This window comes from Centrocercus urophasianus, unplaced genomic scaffold, assembly GCF_019232065.1.
Source record: "Centrocercus urophasianus isolate 14NV4802_14NV808 unplaced genomic scaffold, USGS_Curo_1.0 seq_16, whole genome shotgun sequence".
NCBI classification, from domain to species: Eukaryota; Metazoa; Chordata; class Aves; order Galliformes; family Phasianidae; genus Centrocercus; species Centrocercus urophasianus.
Window position 1 is genome coordinate 26,213,600 of NW_024884711.1, and position 20,873 is coordinate 26,234,472.

The following is a 20,873-nucleotide window of genomic DNA, read 5'->3' on the forward strand; positions in this document are numbered from 1 at the left end:
AAAAGCATACAGCAGTATCACAGCAAGCAAATCACTGGGAGGCTGAAGCAGGTTACATGGCTCTACATTACAAACATGAAATCTCCTCATTTTGAGCCTGGTTTCCATCTTTGCCTCCCCAGCTTGGTCCTGAGCTCCCCTGACATCAGGCAAAGAGACAGCCCCAGCACAACCACAGGGCACACTCTGAATGCACACTCATACGTATATCACCCATCCTCAGCCAAAGTGCACTCCAGCTTCTGCACAGGCCTGCTTTTAAACAGGCTTGCTTTTGTCTGTTTTTACTAATAACACTGGGTAGGTTTTTGCTTCTACTGTGCTTGAGAGCCTGAATATTTTTTCAGTGGCACTACAGACTGCATTGCTATGAACAATGTAGCTCACGGGGTGGTGGGTGAAAGGGACAAAAATGGCAATTAGAAGAATTTTCTCTTTCGCCTTAGTGAGGTTTTGCCAAAACCTCACTAAGGCGAAAGTTTTCTTAAAACAAACAAACGACAAAGCAAACAAAACAAACAGCAAAAAACCCCATCCCCAAATCTCAGCTTCTAACAGTTCCAAAGTCTATGTCATGGTTGAAATGAAATACAGATTCAAAGCAAATGGACTCATCTCTATCTGCTTGCTTTGCTTTATTCAGGAAGTTTTCATAAAAGCAGTCCCAAAATAGGCAAGGCCATCCTGGAATGCAACAGTGTCCTCAAGAAGTGCGGTCGCAAGTATAGAGGCCATTTTGTTGGAGGAATAAATCCTCAGCAGTGGGACTAGTGGGACGTAAGAATGAAGTCTCAGTTCTATAATAAATACTACATGTTGGAGAATTATGAAGTAGCAATGCTATTTATGCAGAGCAAAGTTTGTGTTTTCAATTGCACCTTTTCTTTCCAACCTAATTTCTCACAGTGCAATCCATTATGACAGAAGGATCTGAAAAAGCTTTTTATATCCTACCAAATACGTACAAGGATAATTAGTTCTCTTTTGTCATTTGTCCGTAAGGGTTTATTATTGTGGAGAAGCTTTTGCAAATTGAAAGAGGCTGCACTGCATTCTGAAGGCAGAGTGTTCTTGGATTTTATTGTGTAGAAGTAATTGAACAGAAAAGTTCAGAAAAAAGGTGAAAATATAATTCACTATGGTCTCTATAGGAAGATCATATTACCACATCTTAATTATTTTTAGACCAGCATTTTATAATCACATTCCTCAATGTTAGGTCACATAATGTACATGAAGCTTTATACTAGAGGGAAGTCAAGGCAAGCTTTGTTTTCTACAAAACTTATAACCAGATTTTACCCAGTAAATGTTATCTTCCTAATTTTTAGATGCTTTCACAAACAGTGTGGAAACAGCCTCAAAAGGACTTAATTCAATATGTGTTACATTACTTTACATGACTTCCCTCAAACACTGTCCAAAAGTGGGCTTAAATACTGACCACTACTGTTAAGGGATCTGATTCCTCATATAACAAGGGTGCTGGGTTTCAGTTTGATATTGCTGTTACATTCCACACTTTCTGCTAATATTCAGTTGGTCTGAGAATTAAAGAGTCACTGTCTTATGTGCATCGTTGTTCCATTACCCCTATTCCATTAGCTCTGCCTTTAAACTTCACGTCTTGTGGAAGCTGCTATAGTCAGTCAAGTGTAAACATTTCACCTTCAATTTACACCTGTGGCTTTCTGGGAGTTCTTAGGTTGGTGTTCTATTTTTTGCTGTTGCTGATTGGTTGATTTTTGTTTGTCTGTTTGTATCTTCTGCCTTATAGACATGAGACAGTTCTGTGGAATTTGGAAGAGCATTATCCTTCCTTCTACTAACCTATCCTGACATAAATTGTAGTGTATATTTTGAGGTAAGTTTCTCTGAAGATTTCTGAAACCATATAGTTATTCTTCCATGTAAAGGTCTCAAAAGATAAAGGGGTGGACCGTGCTTAGTTTTGAAAGGCAGAGCAGTAAATGGCAAAAAACTCACTGTGAAAATGAAATTAGAAAATGAAAGATGTAATCTCCGGATCTGGGAGCAACAATTTCAATTCTTGCACTGTCTTACAGTTTCTGTGTGGCAAATTTCTTAAGATCTTTGTACCTCAACCTCCAGTCTACGAAATGCAGTAAAGGATTTCACCTCAGAGAGGTACTGTGCAGATAAACTTATTGTCCACTGGAATACTGTTACGAATAGAGGTTGTTGAAACTGTTCAGAAGAGTTTCTGTTGCCTCTGTCCACATTTGTAAGTCTGAGTGGTACAGAGTTGAACTGAGAAGTACCATGGCCCTGTCCGTGGCTGGTGTATACCTGCACTGGGTAGAAATATTTAATGTAGCAGAGATTAATAGCTGCATCAGTGGTAAGCCAATTTTCAGACAACCCCTTCCTCTCAATCTAAAATAGCATTAAAAGATACAATTACAAACTTTCAAAAAACATCCTGGGATATTACTTTAGAATATATCCATAAAACACTTACTTAATACCATCTAGCGATTGGTACAGAGATTGTCTAAAACACTTTCCTGCCACAAAGGCTGATGCCCATGCTAGCCTCAAACTGCAAAAAGTCATTTCAGTTAGTAACTTTATCCATCAAATCTGAAGTTTTAACAAACATGTATATCTTTCTAAGACCATTAGCATTGTTCTTTAAGGTTTGCCTATCAAAAGTGCTTAGCTAAATGCATAGAAAAAAATATATTTGTAATAAAACCAATATATATTTTAAAACAAAACATTACATGCTTTTCTTCATGTTTTAAGTCTCACACTTAACCCAATTATCCTTAAAACCATTTTGTTTTAAATGAAACAATTTTGCGACAGTCTTCAGCAAATTAAATCAGGATGTTAAAAAATGATAATTATTTTAGAATAGATATTGCTCTGCTATTTGAAACATCCTAATAAAAACAGAAAAATTCAAAGATGAATCAGTCTGTCAATGTGCAAAGTTTTATAGTTGAATTATAAAGACATGGACACCAGGTCTTTATTATATGATGCCTATCACAGAAACTTAACTACAACTGTGTAAGCCACAGCACTCTAACGCAGCACACAGATAAAGACTTACAGTGGAAAAAGAGAAAATCCTTTATATTTTGAATGTAAATGATACATCATTTTGAGGCCCTAAATATTTCCTATTACAGTAGAACATCACATATGAAGCACTGAAGTTATGCATTTTTCCTGCTTTCAGTCTTTCAATCCCTTCATTTATACTGAAAAATTGCAAATCCTTTATGCATGAAGCATTGTAAGTGTGTAAATATTTTTTGAAGGGTTTCTTAGGAATGAAGAAGCTTTGAAACAGTCTGTGATGTGATCATAACTTGTGTCAGTTATGAATTCTCAGAGACTGAAGAGTTGTTTTAAGCAAACTGGATTTTGTTCCTTTTTGATATTTAAAAAATATATCATGAAATTGAAAGTAATGTAAGATAGCAGCTTTTAATTTCAAATCTATTTGTTATCCTGATTCGTGCACAGGAGAAACTGTTAGGTCTAATTGCTGTTAAGTATGGAAAAACAGTCAGTCCATGCTTGCAGAATGGATGGAATAGCGTGGCAATATCTATTCACATTACTCACGTATATATATGCCCCAAAGCAAAAACATTCACATCAGCATTAGTTTCCTTGTCCCTCTTTCCCAATCCAAATCTAATTGCCTATGTTGTAATATAATTGCTTCTTCCAAGCTTTTGTATTTCATTAACTACTTTCAAAGAAAAGATGAACTTGCAAGTTTGTTCCTTGTCAAAGGACAGAAAATAGACAATTTGAGTAAGTTTTTAAATGAAAGCTGTGACTTTCAGGGAATTACATCAGTCTAAGCAGCTTGACTGAGGTAGAATGAGATGCTGCAAGATGCCTGCGATGATCACAAGAAATGGCAAGACTATTTTGAAATCTTCCCAAAAACTAACAGTAAGAGAAGCTAATACCTCTGTTGCTCTTTGTATTATAAAAAGCAAATATCTCTTCCACTAAATTAGGCCTCCAGTCTGAATTGGACTACCCAGGCTCAACATTTGTGAAAGCCTGCACTGTCTTTGTTGTCTGTTGGCTTTGTATCTCTAATTGCAGGAATGAAATAGTAACAAAGGAGAATGGTGTAGTAATGGAGAGTACACAGTCATGAAAGGCATTATAGAAATGCAGGTTCTGACCAGAAGAATGGGCATTTGATGGCATCCCATCTGAGAACTAACTTCTGATTTTAGCAATGATCCTGGCACACTTAGAGATGACTTCTTTTTTTCATATAACCACATTTTCAAAAATTTTATTTTGGTTTTAATGAAGAATGCCTTTGTGATTCAGTCCACCATGTTGGACCAAATGGGATGGGAAAGAGCAGAAATAGAAGGAATAACAGATTGGCAAATTGAGAATAAACCTAATCACCTCTTGGGCAGATGACTGAATTCTAGAGTTGTAGGCACATACTATTGTTAACAAATATGATATTGAAAAAGGATTTTGACTTTTACTGTCAGTTGGTATCACAGTAAAATTTGGAATGAATATCAGGAAATAAAAAAAGAAAAAGCAAAAAAACAAGCAGAGGCCAATCCCTGCTGAAAAAAAAGAAAAAAAAAAGTCAAAAGGAGGAGAAAAATTCTGATTTTTTCTGTCCAGAAAATTTGTTGATATAGTTATTACTCTACTCATTCAACTGAAACAGTATATGTTTTCTTCAAAGTGTAGGAGGTCAAATATTCTGCCTACAAAGAATCTGCATGTGCTGGGAAATCTAGTAAACTTCACACACATGGTGGGTTAGGCACTCCTGGTTCAGTAGGCAATGTTTCTGGATTTGGAGCACAACACCTTTATATCAGCAGCCATTTGACATAAACACAACAAATTTCAGGAAATATTAAAGAAAAAAATAAAGTAAATTCACACTGACTTTCTCAGTCAAATTAAAATATACAACAGTATAGCTATTAACTCACAGCAAGGAACCTGCAATGGCGGATGATTGCTTGAAAACAACAATCCCTTCAAGGTTGATTAGAAACAGATCAATTAAAAGTCTCAACATACTTATAGTTGAAGATTCAAAACTGATGGTCTGAAGCAATATGAAACATCTTGCAGTGAGTTCAACAACCTTGCTAGTTTACATTCCCATGAATAAAGTACTATGCAATGCAGTTTCTCCCTATTTATAGAAAATTGCCAATTCAAAAAACATTCAAAGTTGACAGAAGCAGGAAAGAACAATATTTCAGCAATTTTATATATGTACCACAATTAAAAAAGTTAAAGCCATTATAAATTAATTGTGATAACTTCAGATTGGCATGAGTCATATCCCTGAAGAGTAAAAAATAAATAATAATAATTAAAACAAAAATGACTTACTTATTCCATGCTTGCCTAAGGTTTTTAGGGCTGTACTGTGTAAACCGTTCTGTAACAAAAAAAGAAGATGTACATTCAATTATCTATGCTAAAACCAGTCATTTTTTATTTTTTTAAGTATAGTTATTAACCCTCAGTTTTCACCATTTTTATGCAACTACAGCAGCTCAAGTCCCTACATACGGAAAGAAAAAAAACACAGAAGCAATTGCCATGCAAACACAAAGTTCTTATAAAAAAAAAACCAAAACAACCCAAGATGTCATGACAAAAAATTCACTCACTGCAACATCACCACAAGTGGAAACTGTTAAAATATTTTCAAAATACTTTTGATTGCTAGGGAAAAAAAAAAAAAAAAAAAAAAAAAAAGAAGAAAAAAAAAAGATGCCTGACATCTAAAATTAGTTTTATTTTTCTTAATCATGAATGCAGTTCCCTGTGACCTGTCACGTTTTCATGGTTCCCATGAGGAGTTAATGTGGGGCTGTGTGATGCGCAAAACCTGATGGCTACATAGGAGTTCACTTTCTAAAGAACACATACAAATAACCAGCAGAGGCAACATGTTGGCAGCTTATTCAGATGTAATTACTTTCCCTCCCAGATCCATGAAAATCCTTGCTCTGCATTAGGGCTCTTGTTGGCTAAGAATGATGCTATGAAAACTGCTGCAAAATTGAAGAGCCCACACTCGGCTAATGCTTAGAACAGGAGCTAAACGCCTCTCAGTAAGGAACATATGCTATTTGGCTGGAGAATATAAAAGCATTTTCCACGAAGCCTTATCACACTACTCACTCTGGCCATTTGCCCAGGCATGATGTCATTAGGTGCCCTGAATAAACTCCACATTTACAAAATATTCAAAAAGAAACCCACAAAAACATTTAATTTTGTTTCTACTCTACTGAAGAGAATGATATTTAACAGATGTACCATATAGTTACAAGAGTATTTTTACATACACATCTACAGAAACAGGCTAGGCAGAGAATGGCTTGATCATCAGAGGGCTGGAGCACCTTCCCTGTAAGGACAGACTGAGAGAACTGGGGCTCCTCATCCTGGGGAAGAGAATGCCTGAAGTACTGGAAGAGAGCCCATGGAAAACTGGGGAAGGATGTTTTATAAGGGCATGTGGTGACAGGCTGAGGGAAAATGGCTTTAAACTGGAAAGGGGTAGATTTAGATTAGATGTCAGGAATAAATTCTTTACTGTGATGAGGGTGAGACACTGGAACAGGTTGCCCAGGGAGTTTGTGGATGCCCTCAGCCTGGAGGTGTTCAAGGCCAGGCTGGATGGGACTTTGAGCAACCTGGTCTAGACGGAGATGTCCCTGCCTGTAGCAGGGGTGTTAGCTCTAGGTGACCTCAGAGGTCCCTTCTAACCCAGGACAAAGAAACAGTCTGCAGCATGGCAGTGCTGTGTACTGGATGAGGCTGAGATGCACATTAGAGTTCAGCTAATACAGTGCAGATCCGCACAGTAGTCTGTGTTGGTGCAGAGAAGTGCTTGGTGGAATGAGGACTGAACTGGCTTGAAGAATCTCTGAAGAGCTAACTTAAATCTATGGAAAGACAGCTCTTGATTTCACGCCTCATTCAGGTTAGGTCAGATACTGGCAGAGCTACATACACATTATTTTTTAAAGGACTGACAGGTTCATTCTAAGCAATTTAGCATATTTTCACAGTGAAGCACTGAGTCATATTTCGCCGAATTGCTTATAGGTCCAAAGATCTGTTTCAGCTCTGCAAGAAAATGAAAAACTATTGCTATCCCAGATGAGATTTTACTACACAACTGAAATATTGGAATCAGTTATGTAAATTCTGGGCATACACAGTCAAAATAAACAAACTTTTCAAAGTGATCTTCCTTCTTTATATTTTCTTTTTAAATAAGTACCTTATTCATCATATATGTATCAGGCAGTGAGAGGGGAAACTAGGAAGAACACAGTAAGGGTGAAGCCCTCTATAAGAGGCCAATGTCCTGAGTCCTCCATTCATTTGCTGTGTGACTGCAAACCATGCTTTTCTTCAGCACTGATATCAACTCTTTCCCTCTACTTTAAAGCAGATTAGAAACTCCTCTCTTTAAATTCTGCAGAAGAAGGGAAAACACCGATCGAATAAAGCTCTCATTTTTCTCTACCAAAGTTTTTGGGTATGCCTCCAGCCAGAATTTTGTTAACTTTCACAGAGTAAATGGGACTGCTGTGGCAATTAAGCCAGTCTCCTGTACATCCCAGCTCTTAATGTTTTCTTTAAGTAATCATTCTTCAGAGAATAAAAAACAGAATAACAATTATTTTGATTTATAGAGGAGCTACAACAGTCTTGTCACTGATTTTTTCCACCATGATCCAATTTTTTAAAGTCCTGAATTATGGCAACAAAATAATTGACAGACAACATGCCTGTCAATATCAACCTGGTAGCCACAATGCAGACAAATAAAGAGGTCATTGCCTCCTTTTATCTGAGAATCTCCTTTCTGTGTCCAATTAATGAGAACTGGAATTCAGTCTCACAACTACATCCCTAAGTTTTCCTCTGAGTTACTTTTCAGCATGAACTACTTTCACATACCTACATGGATGCCCCGTCTGTTGTTACTAGATGGATTTAACACAACTGGATTTAAAGCTATGCCTGTGACTGTGACCAACAGTATGAAATTAAATTTTATATTTTCAAGCATTCCATAACATTTTGGTATTTATTTTTCAGATGCTCCATAGATTTGATAATAAAAATTAGTAATATCAGTTGGTAGATTTTGACTGTATGAGATCCTGTAATACTGCAGAGTTACCTTGAATGCTCCTCCAAAAAAATGTTGTTTGACACATACTGCAAAAAGCAGCAGAAGAGGTGGTCAGTCCAACTTTACAGAAGGAACCCAAAACTTATTTCCATTCCCTCAGAACCATAAGGCAAATCATCTCAAGTAGGAGTTCCCTATAAACATTTGCATCATCACCCACCCATGTAATCATGCCCCAGTGCAGACAAGCCACTGTCAAGTCTGCAGAGCACACTGTCTTGCTGTCATAGGTGCCACTCTCATCAACATCTGAATTAAAAAAAAATTGAAAATTTGCACATTTGCAGATTAATACTTGATTTAAGGTATTTTTGAATCTTTATAGTTCAGATATTTTGTGATTACAATTATGAAATATGCTTGTTTTGAATAAAAACATTGGAAGACAAACACGGTAAGCTCTAAAATACAGAGTAAAAAGCACAATTTTAATTTACTTTATGCAAACACTTAAATATTTGTAAATCTTCTGGAAGCAAATTCAGGAAACAAATATTGATCCTCTGATTTTTTATCCCAGATACATACCATCATCATCACGAGCTACCATGTCTCACTGTTAAAGAGCTGGCTTTTCGCATGGATGCTATATTTCACTAGCCAAAGGAGATTTGTCATTATGTGTAACAAAAGAAGGGAGACCTCACTTGTTATTTAAATCCCATAGCACCTAGAAGTGTTCTACCTTTTGCTTCTTAGAAGACAAGCTAGCTAAATTTTGATTAAGAAGTTGTTCATAATCAAACACAGTGTAAAGAGTACCTTACACAGGACTGCAGAAGCAAGAACAAAAATACAGTATTAATATTCCTTAATGTGACAAAGTACCAATCACGTGATCATCCTGTAACATACCATTTACTCTTAAGCATTTAACAGAGCACAGACTGTAGCACAGCTGTAGGCTGACATGCTACATCCACACCTCCAGATGACCACCCCAGAGACAGCATTCACTGTTCTGTCAGACACCAAAGCCAGCCCACTGGGAGATGCTGGGTACACAAACATTCTTCCTGCAGCAAATGAATTTGAGTTTTTATTTGTTTCAGATCTTTTAGCATAACATACTCAATGCCTCTTGTGTCACAGAGGATTTTACATCTCTGCCCCACAAATGAGTGCTACTGGAAAGAATAACAATCACAAAATGGAGCTAGAAGTGCGCAGCCAGAGGTAGGAGAGGGAGATTTCTTGAGCTGGTTAATATGACAAATCTGATGCATTGAAAAGCATGCTTTCATGCAGCTGCTCCCAAGCTATTTTCAGCTTGAAGATACAGAAAACTAAAGAAAAAAATAAATAAATAAAGCTGGTGCCAGAAAGCTTATCCATTACACCCAGCTGCATTTAGTGGTTTTAGTAATAAAATATTTCTACAGAGCTTGCCTCTTACCCTCTTACTTTCTTTTTGTTTTCTTTAGACAATTGCTCTAAAGCAATTCTGTTATATATGCATATTTGTGTGCCCACATATATACCTATGTGCTCTTCACTGCAAACATCATTATCTGCTCGATAAACACACTCCATCTGACAGCCTTGCATCAAGGGCAGGTTCAAACAGAAGAGAATTTCAGCAGAACTCACTAGTGAGCTTATTAGCAGACCACTGAAGAGCTACTGGTCTGCTGTGAGAATTGAAAAAATAAGCACTTGCATTTTAAGTAACATAAAGCACAATGAGGTTTAATTCTCCTTTATCTGTCAGAAAGACACACGAACTATTGTACCTTTGGCACATTTGCCTTGCAAGAACATAGAATAGGCAAGAAGAGCTACAGAAGAATTAGAAACAGACTACATTTTGATTTTTAGCTCCTTTTTAACACTATTGATAATCAGCTTCTAGTCTAAACCAAAGAATTTAAAATGCAGTTTGACTTCAAGGCATTTTTTATGTTGCTAATCAAAACATGCTGGCTAATATGCATTCCTTGATTAACGTTCTTCTGTATTTGAAACCAAATGTGATCAGCTTAAATGCAAATATTTAAATACCACCATAATTAATATTTTGAAAAGTCTATTGCACAATTTCTTTAAAATAGTTTTCTTTGCATTTCTTTAAATTAAATCTAAAGTGACTAACATTGCATTGTGATATGTAAAACTCAGATACGCTATTTTTATTAAAGATTTGATCCAAAAAACACTTACATTATGTGAGCTAAAGACATGAAGACGTGTCTATTCTGAAGAAAAACTGTCAAGCTCTATTTGCAGCTCTACTGTGCAATTTGAATTTTTACTGAAGTTAAATCAAAAGAGGAGTTTTATTGTAATACTGAATTAAACTTTGTTTTCTCTTTTCCTTTCTTCCTCTCTCTTTCAAAAGGGAGAGGACAGAGCAGAGCAGAAGGTGTGTACAGAGGAAGCAAGAGAAGCTGTTCTATGGTCTCTATTGAGTATGGAAAGGAAGTGTTAAGCTTATTAGCTAGTACAGATAAAGTACTGAACTGAATTACAGTACCATCTGAAATGGCTCTGCCTTTTATCTGGCTCCATTGCATATATACTAGTTACTTTAACATTTAGTTTGATGCAATTTTATTTCAAGACTGATGAAAACACCAACAGTGCTGCTTCCCTTGGGTCATCGATACAGAGACTTGAGAAAACATGTGAATATTACAATTTTGACAAAACTAAAAAAGAATGAGAGAAATTTCAAGTTAATACTTCTTTCCAGATACCTCTCTGAGTCAAATGCTCAAATTCCTTAAGATTACACCTATACCAGTAAGTGAAATGTAGCTGGGACTTGCAAATTGCAACCACTGTACAATGTCTGTGCTACTGCAGCACCCCCCCACCCCCATGATAGGTGTGAGACCTCCTCCTTAGTGGGGATGGCCTCCTGCCCATGATAACTCCCAAAGAATGCCTGAAAGTAATTATTTGGAAGATATAAACTAAAGTATGCCAGAAAATGTCCTAACAACTTAACAGTAGAGAATCTCCCTTTGCCTAGAAACATTTGTTGGCATCAGTCTAGATGGAAACAGGCAAAAATATTGATTCAGTGTATAACAAATTGTTGACAGGTTTTGGTGAAAAACTGTTACAGAAATTTGAAAAGCTGTATGCCCTCACATGCAGTATTTTCATGACTTTGTGTCAAAGGAGTTTCTTCTCTCAATCCAGTCTGGAGTGGATTAAATGAAGACTTAATTCTTTGATAAATCTTGGTTATCACTCAGCTGCTAAGATACAGGTAGATCCCATTTCTAAACTAAATCTATAGTTATTGATCATCTGGGAAGCAAAGCGTTATTCCTCAGTCAGAACAGCAGCTCTTCAGTGATTTTGTCAGTCACACAGTCAGGAGTTTTGTTGTACTTTTTTTTTTTTTTAAATAAATAATAAATCCATGAAGTTTCTATCAATCTCTGGCAAACTTCATAACATTTGCCACGAAACTGCAATATTTCCTACGAATGCTGTTTTCCTGACATAGTTTCCTTCTGCTTTCTCCTTAAGGACAGTCTCTTTCTCTTAAGTGTTTTCATCTTCACCTGGATTCTGTTTTAGAAAACAATAATACTCTGTAGATGTTTCTACTGTCTCATAAAAGCCACCCATTTCAGGTATATTACTTTATATTATTTCTGATAGTCTGTTGAACAAAGTCAGATTCAGGCTCCCACATCACCAGCCCAAGATTAAATATGAAAGTTTCTCTCACCTAGAGATAGTACTGTATACTGAGGCGCACACATTGAATATTGCAAACCACTCTCCTTGACAGTTAACGTCTCTTAATGGTCAGCATCACCTTGTTTATCTTCTGTTCTGACTTCTACCCCTTTCCTTAGTGACAGGATCTTCTGCCAAATCCCAATTCAACTTCCCAGTATGGATATTACACATCAACAATTCCACAAAAATTGAGAACATAGGAAGAGTAGAAAATTAAGTGTGGATGTCAGTATGAGTGGCTTATCTTGCTCAATTATTTGGAAGAGACTCTGAATCCATCAGAAATGGCTGGAGAGAAAAGGAAATTAGAGTCTAGACTAGGAAAAATGGGAGATTTAATGTAGATGGAAAGAATAATACAAAACCCAGGAAGATTCAGATGTGAAAAGGAAAAGAGTCTGGGAGTGTTGGTCAGCACTTGGATGAACTTGAGCCAGCAGTATGCCCAGGTGGCCAAGAACGCCAGTGGCATCTTGGTTTGTATCAGAGGTAGCATGGCTAGCAGCACCGGAGAGGTGATCATCCCTCTCTGCTCAGCTCTGGTGAGGCTGCACCTTGAGTACTGTGTTCAGTTCTGGGCCACTCACAAAAAGAAAGACATAGAGGCCTTGAAGTGTGTTCCAAGTGAAGGGTAACAAAGCTGGTGAGGAGCCTGGAGAACAAGTCTTACGAGGAGCTACTGAGGGACCCCAGATTGCTTAGTCTGGAGAAGAGGAGGCTGAGGGGAGGCCTTATAGTTCTCTACAACTTCCTGAAAGGAGTTTATGCTAAGGTTGGGTTTGCCTCTTATCCCACACAACAGCGATAGGATTAGAGGTAATGCCTCAAGCCGCACCAGGGGTGATTCATATTAGATATTAGGAAAAAATTATTTTCTGCAAGACTGGTCGGCTACTGGAATGAGCTACCCGTGAAAGTGAAGGAATCACCACCACTGGAGGTATTCAAGAAATGTGCAGATGCTGTGCTTAGAAACATGATTTAGTGGGATATATTTGAGGTAGGTGGACAGTTGGACTAGATGATCTTAGAAGTCTTTTTCAACCTTAATGATTCTATGGTTCTATGAGGCTGGCAAAGAAGCAGCATGTTTTAGAACACTGTTCCATCTTGTAATTTACTCAAATTGCCTTCTATGTGAGGGCAAATAAGTTCTTTTCACAATGATCCTGAGTGGCTGGGTTTCTTTGGTTGTATCTGAGTACAGGAAGACACATTCAAGATTGTAGCAATCGTGACAGCCTCAAAGTGAATCACAGAAGTAAAACCCAAATCCTAAATTCTGACCTATTTCAGAATTTTCAAATGCATTTTTTAGATCATTCATGAAAGCAATTTACAAAGCAGAATGTGTGCATTTGTGCTTGTGTGCATGTCTGCAAACACAAACGGTTGAGGCTGATCTTGATAAACTCAAAGAATAGACCAAATTTTATCCAAGTATCTCCCATATCACTTTCAGTATTTGTGAGATGGACTGCAATCCAAGATCTCAAAGCAGGCATATAAGTTGTTTTCTCACTTTTTTATGGTAAAAACAAATCACATCCATTTTATTACCATAGTTACAGACTGTTAAAATTACTGAGGTTAGGAGTTTAACTGATGTAGAGCCACCCACTGCTACCCTTAGAAATGCATCTCTAATTCAGCATCAGAAAAGTTCCTGCATATAAAGATGTCAGGGATCACCATTTATACACTGGCTGCTTCCCAGAATAATCAGACCTTTGGCCACTCTAGGGGAGAAGAGGCTAATGTCATGTTTTTCAGTCATTGCTTGTTTCTCCCATTAAAATGTGATTAGTTCCCTGCAGCACTGAACTGCGTCCTATCAAATCACAGCACGAAAATTAGTTATTTATATCTATGCAAACAAGAAATACAATGAAATCTTGTTTCTGCTCTCATAAGTCTTCCCAACTCTGTAGACATTTAATGTGCCACTTTATTATTATTATTTTTTTTAGTAGTTACTACTTATACGTCCTGTTTAAATCCCATTGTTTTATGCTCACTTATATGGTTAACTCAGTTTATGGCATGAAAACCTTCCCTGAGTAGATATTGATACTCTCATCACCAGTGCTGTCTTAAAACTCGCAGTCCACACAAAGGCACACAAAGCACAGGAGTTATTTAACCCTATATCATGTATAATCAAATGCAGTAATTTCACAGATCTTAAAGAATAACGGAATTGGTTGAGAGCTGATGAGACATTTCAGGTTACTCTGCACTCTGGCTAAGGAAAGGAAAAGAATAAGTTATCCTGAATGTATTAATCTAAGAAATAAATGAAATCATTCAACTTTGCTCTTAATAAATTATTCAGGAAAGAAGAGTATTTTGATCCCCTAAACTTAGAATGTTTTTTCTAGGGCATAAGATAAAGTGTAACAATTTCAGACCAATAGGAAAGGGAACATGACTGGCTGAGCATTGGTAGATGGAGCCAGTCAGCCTTGCCACTGACAGAAAACTACCATGCACAGAATGGCACAAAGGAAATGTTTTTCTTCAGAAACAACAGAGCACTGATATCCATGCCTAAAGAGCTCCATTGACCCCATCAGCATGAGCACACTGTGTAAATCCAGCACAGTCCATGGGTCAGAACACTGTGTGCAGAACCTGCTGCTAGTATCCTGGTGTGATCCAGAGGAGATGTCTTTTGCTGCTCCCAAATTTCAAGTTCTACCAGCATAAAGTCCTATTACTCTTGGGGTATTTAGACCAAATTTTGGTTGTCCAGTTAGATTATTGTTTCTATTACTGTATTTTTTATTTATTTATTTTTTAAACCAAGACACAAAGGGAATGTAGAACACAATATGTGTTTCAAGCAACTACAAAGAAGGGCTTTTTCCTTTGGAGTGCTCTTAGACCTCCACAGTATATAGAAATAAGAGCTCAGCACTTTGTATTAACAGGTCCTAGAATCATTAAACAATTGCCATGGGATAATAATTATTCTAACTTGCAGGTCTGCATACTTCAGAGGTGAAAAGGATCTGAAAGAAGAGTACATTGAGCAGAAATGTGAAAATACCAAATGACCATGTTCTGATTCAGGGGCACTTTCCCTCCTTTCCCCATTTTTATAAGTATTTTACACTCACAGCTGGCAAAATTCTGGGACAGTCTAACACAATGCCTGCCTAAAAATTAGATTTAATGGAATATGCACTGTGGATTTATTTCCTGATGTTCTGCGGTAATAAACTCACATTCCTAAAGACAATTAAAAAGCAAAGAAGAATTAAGCCAGGAAGTTTCTTGGCTGCCATCTACTGTTCAAAACTCTTGAATGCAGGATGTGAAGGAAAATAAATTCATAGAATGTACATCAGCATCTCCAGGTTTTCTCCTTTTCTTTAATCTCCTTGGATAAAAGCTGTATCTTTGAAATGTTCTTAAAGACCACTAAATTTTTGTAAGGATTCTGCGAGTGGACTCACTTATTAATCAGTAACAGAAATGAGAAACACAAAGTCTTGAATACTTAAAAAGTTTAATTCACACTAATTTAGGAAGAATACTATGAATTGCATATATGCAGGAATGTATACTATAATGCATATATGCATTATAAAAAGGTGTGTCCAACAAGTTGAGTGAGGTGATTCTCCCTTTCTATTCTGCACTGGTGAGGCATGGAAAAGACTGAGATGGGATGTTAGCAACACAAGTATCTAAGGATGTCAGGAGGATAGGACCAGGCTCTTTTTCGGCAGCGCTCAGCAACAGACAAAGAGGCAATGGGTACAAATTGGAACATATGAAGTTCCATGCAAACATGAAAAAAAATTCTTTATTTTGTGAATTACAAGCATTGGAACAGGCTGCCCAGGGAGGCTTTAGAGTCTGAATATCTGGAGATATTAAAACCTGCCTGGATGCTTTCCTTTGCAGCCTACTCTAGGGAACCTGTTCTAGCAGGGAGTTGGACTTGATGATCTCCAGAGGTCCCTTCCAATCCCTATGATTCTATGATTGTGTAACTACACAGCAATAAGACCAAGTAGGGCAGAGACTGAAAAGCTGTGTGGAAGTGTGCAAAAATGTCTGCCTGTCCTTTTCTCAAAGCTTTGTTTCATTACCAGAAGAAAACCAACAATGTTTCTCTCATTTTTAGACCTGCCTTGATCTCTGTCCTTTTCAAGTTCTCTGCCTTACCACCCACCAGAAATAGCCAGAGTTGCCATTACAATACTGCAAATCTAATGAACAAGACATACTGGAATGAAAGAGGAATCTTTTTCTCTAAATTGGACATATAAGAAGACTTGGAAATTAGTCTTAAATGACACAGAATATCAAGTTTTCAGAGTTTATGACAAAGCTAAAGGGAACGCTGTCTGCAGTAAAGAAGAACCAGGAGCCTACTGAGAGCCCTTAGGCATGCAAGGAGCAAGATATCTGAAATGTAAGTGCTGAATTAATTCTGTCAACGACGTCATTTATACTGATGGAGGACAGGCCCCACATCAAACTTCACTGTAGCATAATGAAGGTGACTTTGTACTTATAAGTCTCTAGGGAACTCTTTGCTTCTTTTTGCACAAATGTCTCAGATGGTAAATATTCAGTAATAGTTGTAGACTGTGACAACTTAGATTACAGCACCCACTAAAAAAAGTAACTTGTAGAAAGGTACTAACAGATGATCTAGTAGTAGCTTCAGGTTTCACTAAGTCTTTCCCCTCTTCTTTGGTTTCCTTCAGTATTCCTTAAAGTTCAGAGTGGTCTGTGGAAAAGTAAAGCTAATTGGGAATCAGCCTGCCAAGTTATGATGCTCAGTAGCAAAACATAGCAGAGGAATGCAAAGAGGTCAGGGCTTATTTTGTAATAAACAGGAGAAAAAGCAAAAGAGAGCAAAAGGAAAAAAACAATCAAACAAATAACAACACCTTGAGCATAATAAATAGTGAGGAGCAAGAAAATGTGCATTATGGTTTCTGCGCCGAATTCAGGTCATTTTGAACATTGTGGAGGTTCTTTAGTAAATTAGGAGCTGCCAAAAAAACACAAGGGATGCTTTCATGAGCAAGTTCCTAGAATGTAGGCAGGAATTATCTGTTTCCTTAACCTGTATTTTCAGGTAAAGGAAAACGCAGATGAATGTGATATTTAGACCTACCTGGTTTGAAATGGGGTAATGAGTGGACTCCAGGCCATGTATCTTCATTTGGTGTTCCAAGTACCTGTGCACAACAGAAAAAGAAACAAGCAGCTTTAATGGGAAATCATGATGATTCATTGCATTGCAAAAAGCCATTCCTCCAAAGAGCTCAATGTACCTCAAAATCTAAATTGTATATAGGCTTAATTATTAGGGGTACAAAAAGCTAAAAGTTACTGTGGTTACAAGGTACCATTGGAGCTAGTAAATGATGGTATGTTTGCATCAGACAACCTGCTTGACTAATACATGTTAAAGCTACTTTCCACTGACTAGTTCAAGCTACTCGCATGATGCAGAATGCTGATGTTACACAGGCTAAATTTTTGACCTTGGAAATAATTTCAATCCCTGTAAACTTAACTGAACAGACACTTAGTAACAGATGTCAGGATAGAAGATTTATACAGATGATAAAACAGATGACTAAGAACATGGTGTGAATAGCAACATGCTCAGATTAGCTGTCATTTTAAATGGATGTAGTAAGCTTAGAACAAGTGACATTTTAGAAAATACAGAAATTATTGACTCATAAATTGTGTTTTGTTTCTATTCCCTTCAGCTTGTAGCACAAATCAGACTAACTGTTAGCAGGAAAGAGCTTAACACTTCTCACTTCCATCTTATATTCTTTGCCCACATGAAAAGTTCAACTCCTGGTGTCTTTGGCACAAAAGATAAATTAGTTGAGAGAGCAGCTATATTTAATTCTTCCACAATTGTTTTTACTTTATGATACATAAGTGACAGTGCTCACTTTAAGTGTGTCTGGGAGGAACATCTGAAATAGCAGCTCTAAAAATGGGATTCTAAATGAATTGCAGAATTTGGGAATCTCCTGTGGGATCTTCCCTGTTACAAATTTTCATACAGCTTCTAGCATCAATGAAAATCCTAGGGACTGTTTTCAGTATTTGCTGTAAGCTCAGACCCTGGAATAAAGACTTGATTTTGTGAAGTGAATGCATCTCACACTGGTATTGTGCTCATTTTGCATTGTCATAAGCATAGAAAACCTCTCTGCCAGTCCTGCCCCTACCTGTACCACTGACCTTCTGAATACATCTTTCATCCTGTGTAGCTTATGTCACTGTGACACTGTGCGGTGACTTACTCCAGCACAAAATGAGCATCACAAACACACTATTTGTGTTTATAAGTTAATGCTTAAAAAATTCTGTGGAAAACACACACAAAAAAAATCTTCGAAACTGCCAAAAAAATATTTCATGCTATTTAGAAGTTGGCTTAAAAATTTGAAGTAGAAGCAGTGTCTTGTTAGGCAGAGACAACTACAAGGTGAGTTTTATGACTTCAGGGCACCAAGTTTGTTAAGCAATTTACAGTATTGCCTGCTTCTAATATGAAAATAGTAGTGCAAAGACACTCTACACAATGATTAATGCCTCACATAGAAGAAAACACATCTAAATTGGACCGTTTGCAAGAAATTGCAAACTGAAAGTGGAACATCAAGGTGCCAGAGAAACAGAGACATCAGTCTCCTTTTAATTAGACAAGTTCACTAATTATATTTGTTAATATTATTTGCAGAATCTTGCTGTCAGTATTTGTGAAACAAGACCTAATCAGCATATGAAACCTTGCCCTTCAACCCAGACCATCACAACACCAGAGCTCACTTCATTATTGCTATAAATGCTTTGAGTGCTACTGCTAACAGTGCTATGATTAAACATAAAAGAAGTTAGAGACACCGCTGACCCATTATTACATGATTAAATAAATTTGCTTTTGTAAGTAACTTTCACCTCCCCGGTACAGACGCGCATGTACAGCTGGTGCCAAGCAGCATCCAGACCAGGAGAGGGAGCCCGTGGATTAGAAACAGAGCTGCTTCAGTCTGCTTGTTTAAACTGAGAAATGGGGCCGGCACTTTGCAGCCCCACTTGCAAGTGAGAGGAATATTCTCTCACAAAGTGTTATGAATGTAGTAAAATTAGTCACACCTTTTCAAATACATATTTTCAATTTCCTCTTATTTTAGATGACATATAGGCAGCTAAGTCATTGCAAGCTGAATATTAAAATCCACTAACAAAATATGAAGCTTACAGTAGGATACTTATCAGAACAATTTAAGGTAGAACTTGGAGCTATGGAAATGAATTATTCTGATTTTCAACAGAACAGTAGACCCAACAACGGAGGGCTTGATGGAAGATGACTTCTGTAATGAATATTATGTGACTCACAGTTCTTCTTTTTCACCAGTTTTCCAAACCATTCCTTTAATAACATCCCAGCACATCTGCTGTTATAATGTTTAAGAGCCAGCTACAAATGAGTACTGTGCAAGGCAGCATTCAGACTGCCTACAACATTGATACCTTCTGTCAAGGGTAGCAGCAGTTTAGAAACAACCAGGTTTTTCTATCATCTAAATGCCTGCCATTTCCAGGTAGGAGCAGCTGGTAGTTCAGGCAGTGATCCAGAGCCTGTATTTCAATTCTTTGTACAAACACCAGAAAGATCATCCTTATTCCATACACATATTAACATGCAGAAATTCACAATATGTGACTATCAATCAACAAATAAGGAGGAGAAGGCAGCAGGGAAACAACTGTGTTTTTAATAAAATGAAACAATCACTGCTCACAGGTATGTCACTATAAAGTGATTTGTAGGCAGCACTTTGCGCAAGTAATGCAGCAATTCATCCCATTTTGATGAGCGGGTATCAGGCAACTTAAAGTGATGAGTTTTGACATCTGCTATAAGCAAAGAAATGAGAGTTCACATCACAATAAAGTGGATGATCTCCTTGGTTTTCGGCTTGCAAAAGAGAGTTAAGGGACCAATCTGAAGAAGGAAAGCAGAGCCAAACAATCTGGTTTTACTTCTGAACTCTATCCCATAGCTGTTAAGAGTGTTTGTCCAGACCCTACCACTGTCAACACCTTGGCACTGCAGGTAAATCTGATTACATGAAGGATTTGCAACTGCTGTGGAAGATACAGGAGACAGTCTGCTGGACATCCACCTAATGCTGTTACTTTGTGGCTGACCTCACGGCTGTGACCATTCCTGCATGGGCAACCACTTCTCATCCCAAGCATGCCACCAAGAGTTCAGTCTTTTCTGCGTACTAACATCTTCCCTTTCAGTTTCACACAGATTCCAGAAACAAGAAAATAAACACTGCTGTCGCATAATTCAAGCCCCTGTTTAAGAATGGAAGTAGTCTTATATTTATTACTGGGAATTGTTTGGAAAAAATAAGACTAACTCATATTTTTTCTAATCATAATCTGCATATCAGCAAGATAAAGATTCAACTTGTATTCTTTGATATCCTATTCTTAATTGAATTGCCTACACAAAACAAAACAAACCCCTACAAATCTCAAATTTGGAATGGATTTAGTGTTTGCCACAGGCCAGGAGAGTTATAGCTTCTCTAATGAAAAGTCCATGCCCTCATGAGGTTTTGCTGTTCCACGATACATACAATTACAACATGAAAAAACACCCTGAACTCATTTATTCCCTAACAAACAAGATAAAATGACCTTAATTTGTCATTTGAAATTTGATGTTCAAAATCAAGATTAGATTCTGATCTAATTTGCATGGTGAGAAATCTATTTATATGAAAATAACAGATTTCCAGTGCATGAGGGTACTGAGGGCCAAATACCCTCACTGTGAGTTGATGCTGTTACGGTTTGGCAGCAACAATACATGGAAAGTTATGAAAACAGAACCTGCAGTTCCGATATCCATAGACAAGCA

The 20,873-nt window shown here is 37.3% G+C and overlaps 1 protein-coding gene across 1 annotated transcript in view; it reads right to left on the reverse strand.

Moving 5' to 3' along the window:
• Positions 1-20,873, reverse strand: part of CDK14 (cyclin dependent kinase 14) — a 238,452-nt gene that overhangs the window by 20,603 nt on the left and 196,976 nt on the right. Inside the window, exons 11-12 of the mRNA XM_042817068.1 lie at positions 17,070-17,133; positions 5,389-5,437 (exon numbers count right to left, since the gene is read on the reverse strand). Of these exons, the coding sequence (XP_042673002.1) occupies positions 5,389-5,437; positions 17,070-17,133 (113 nt within the window). The remainder of the gene's footprint in view (positions 1-5,388; positions 5,438-17,069; positions 17,134-20,873) is intronic.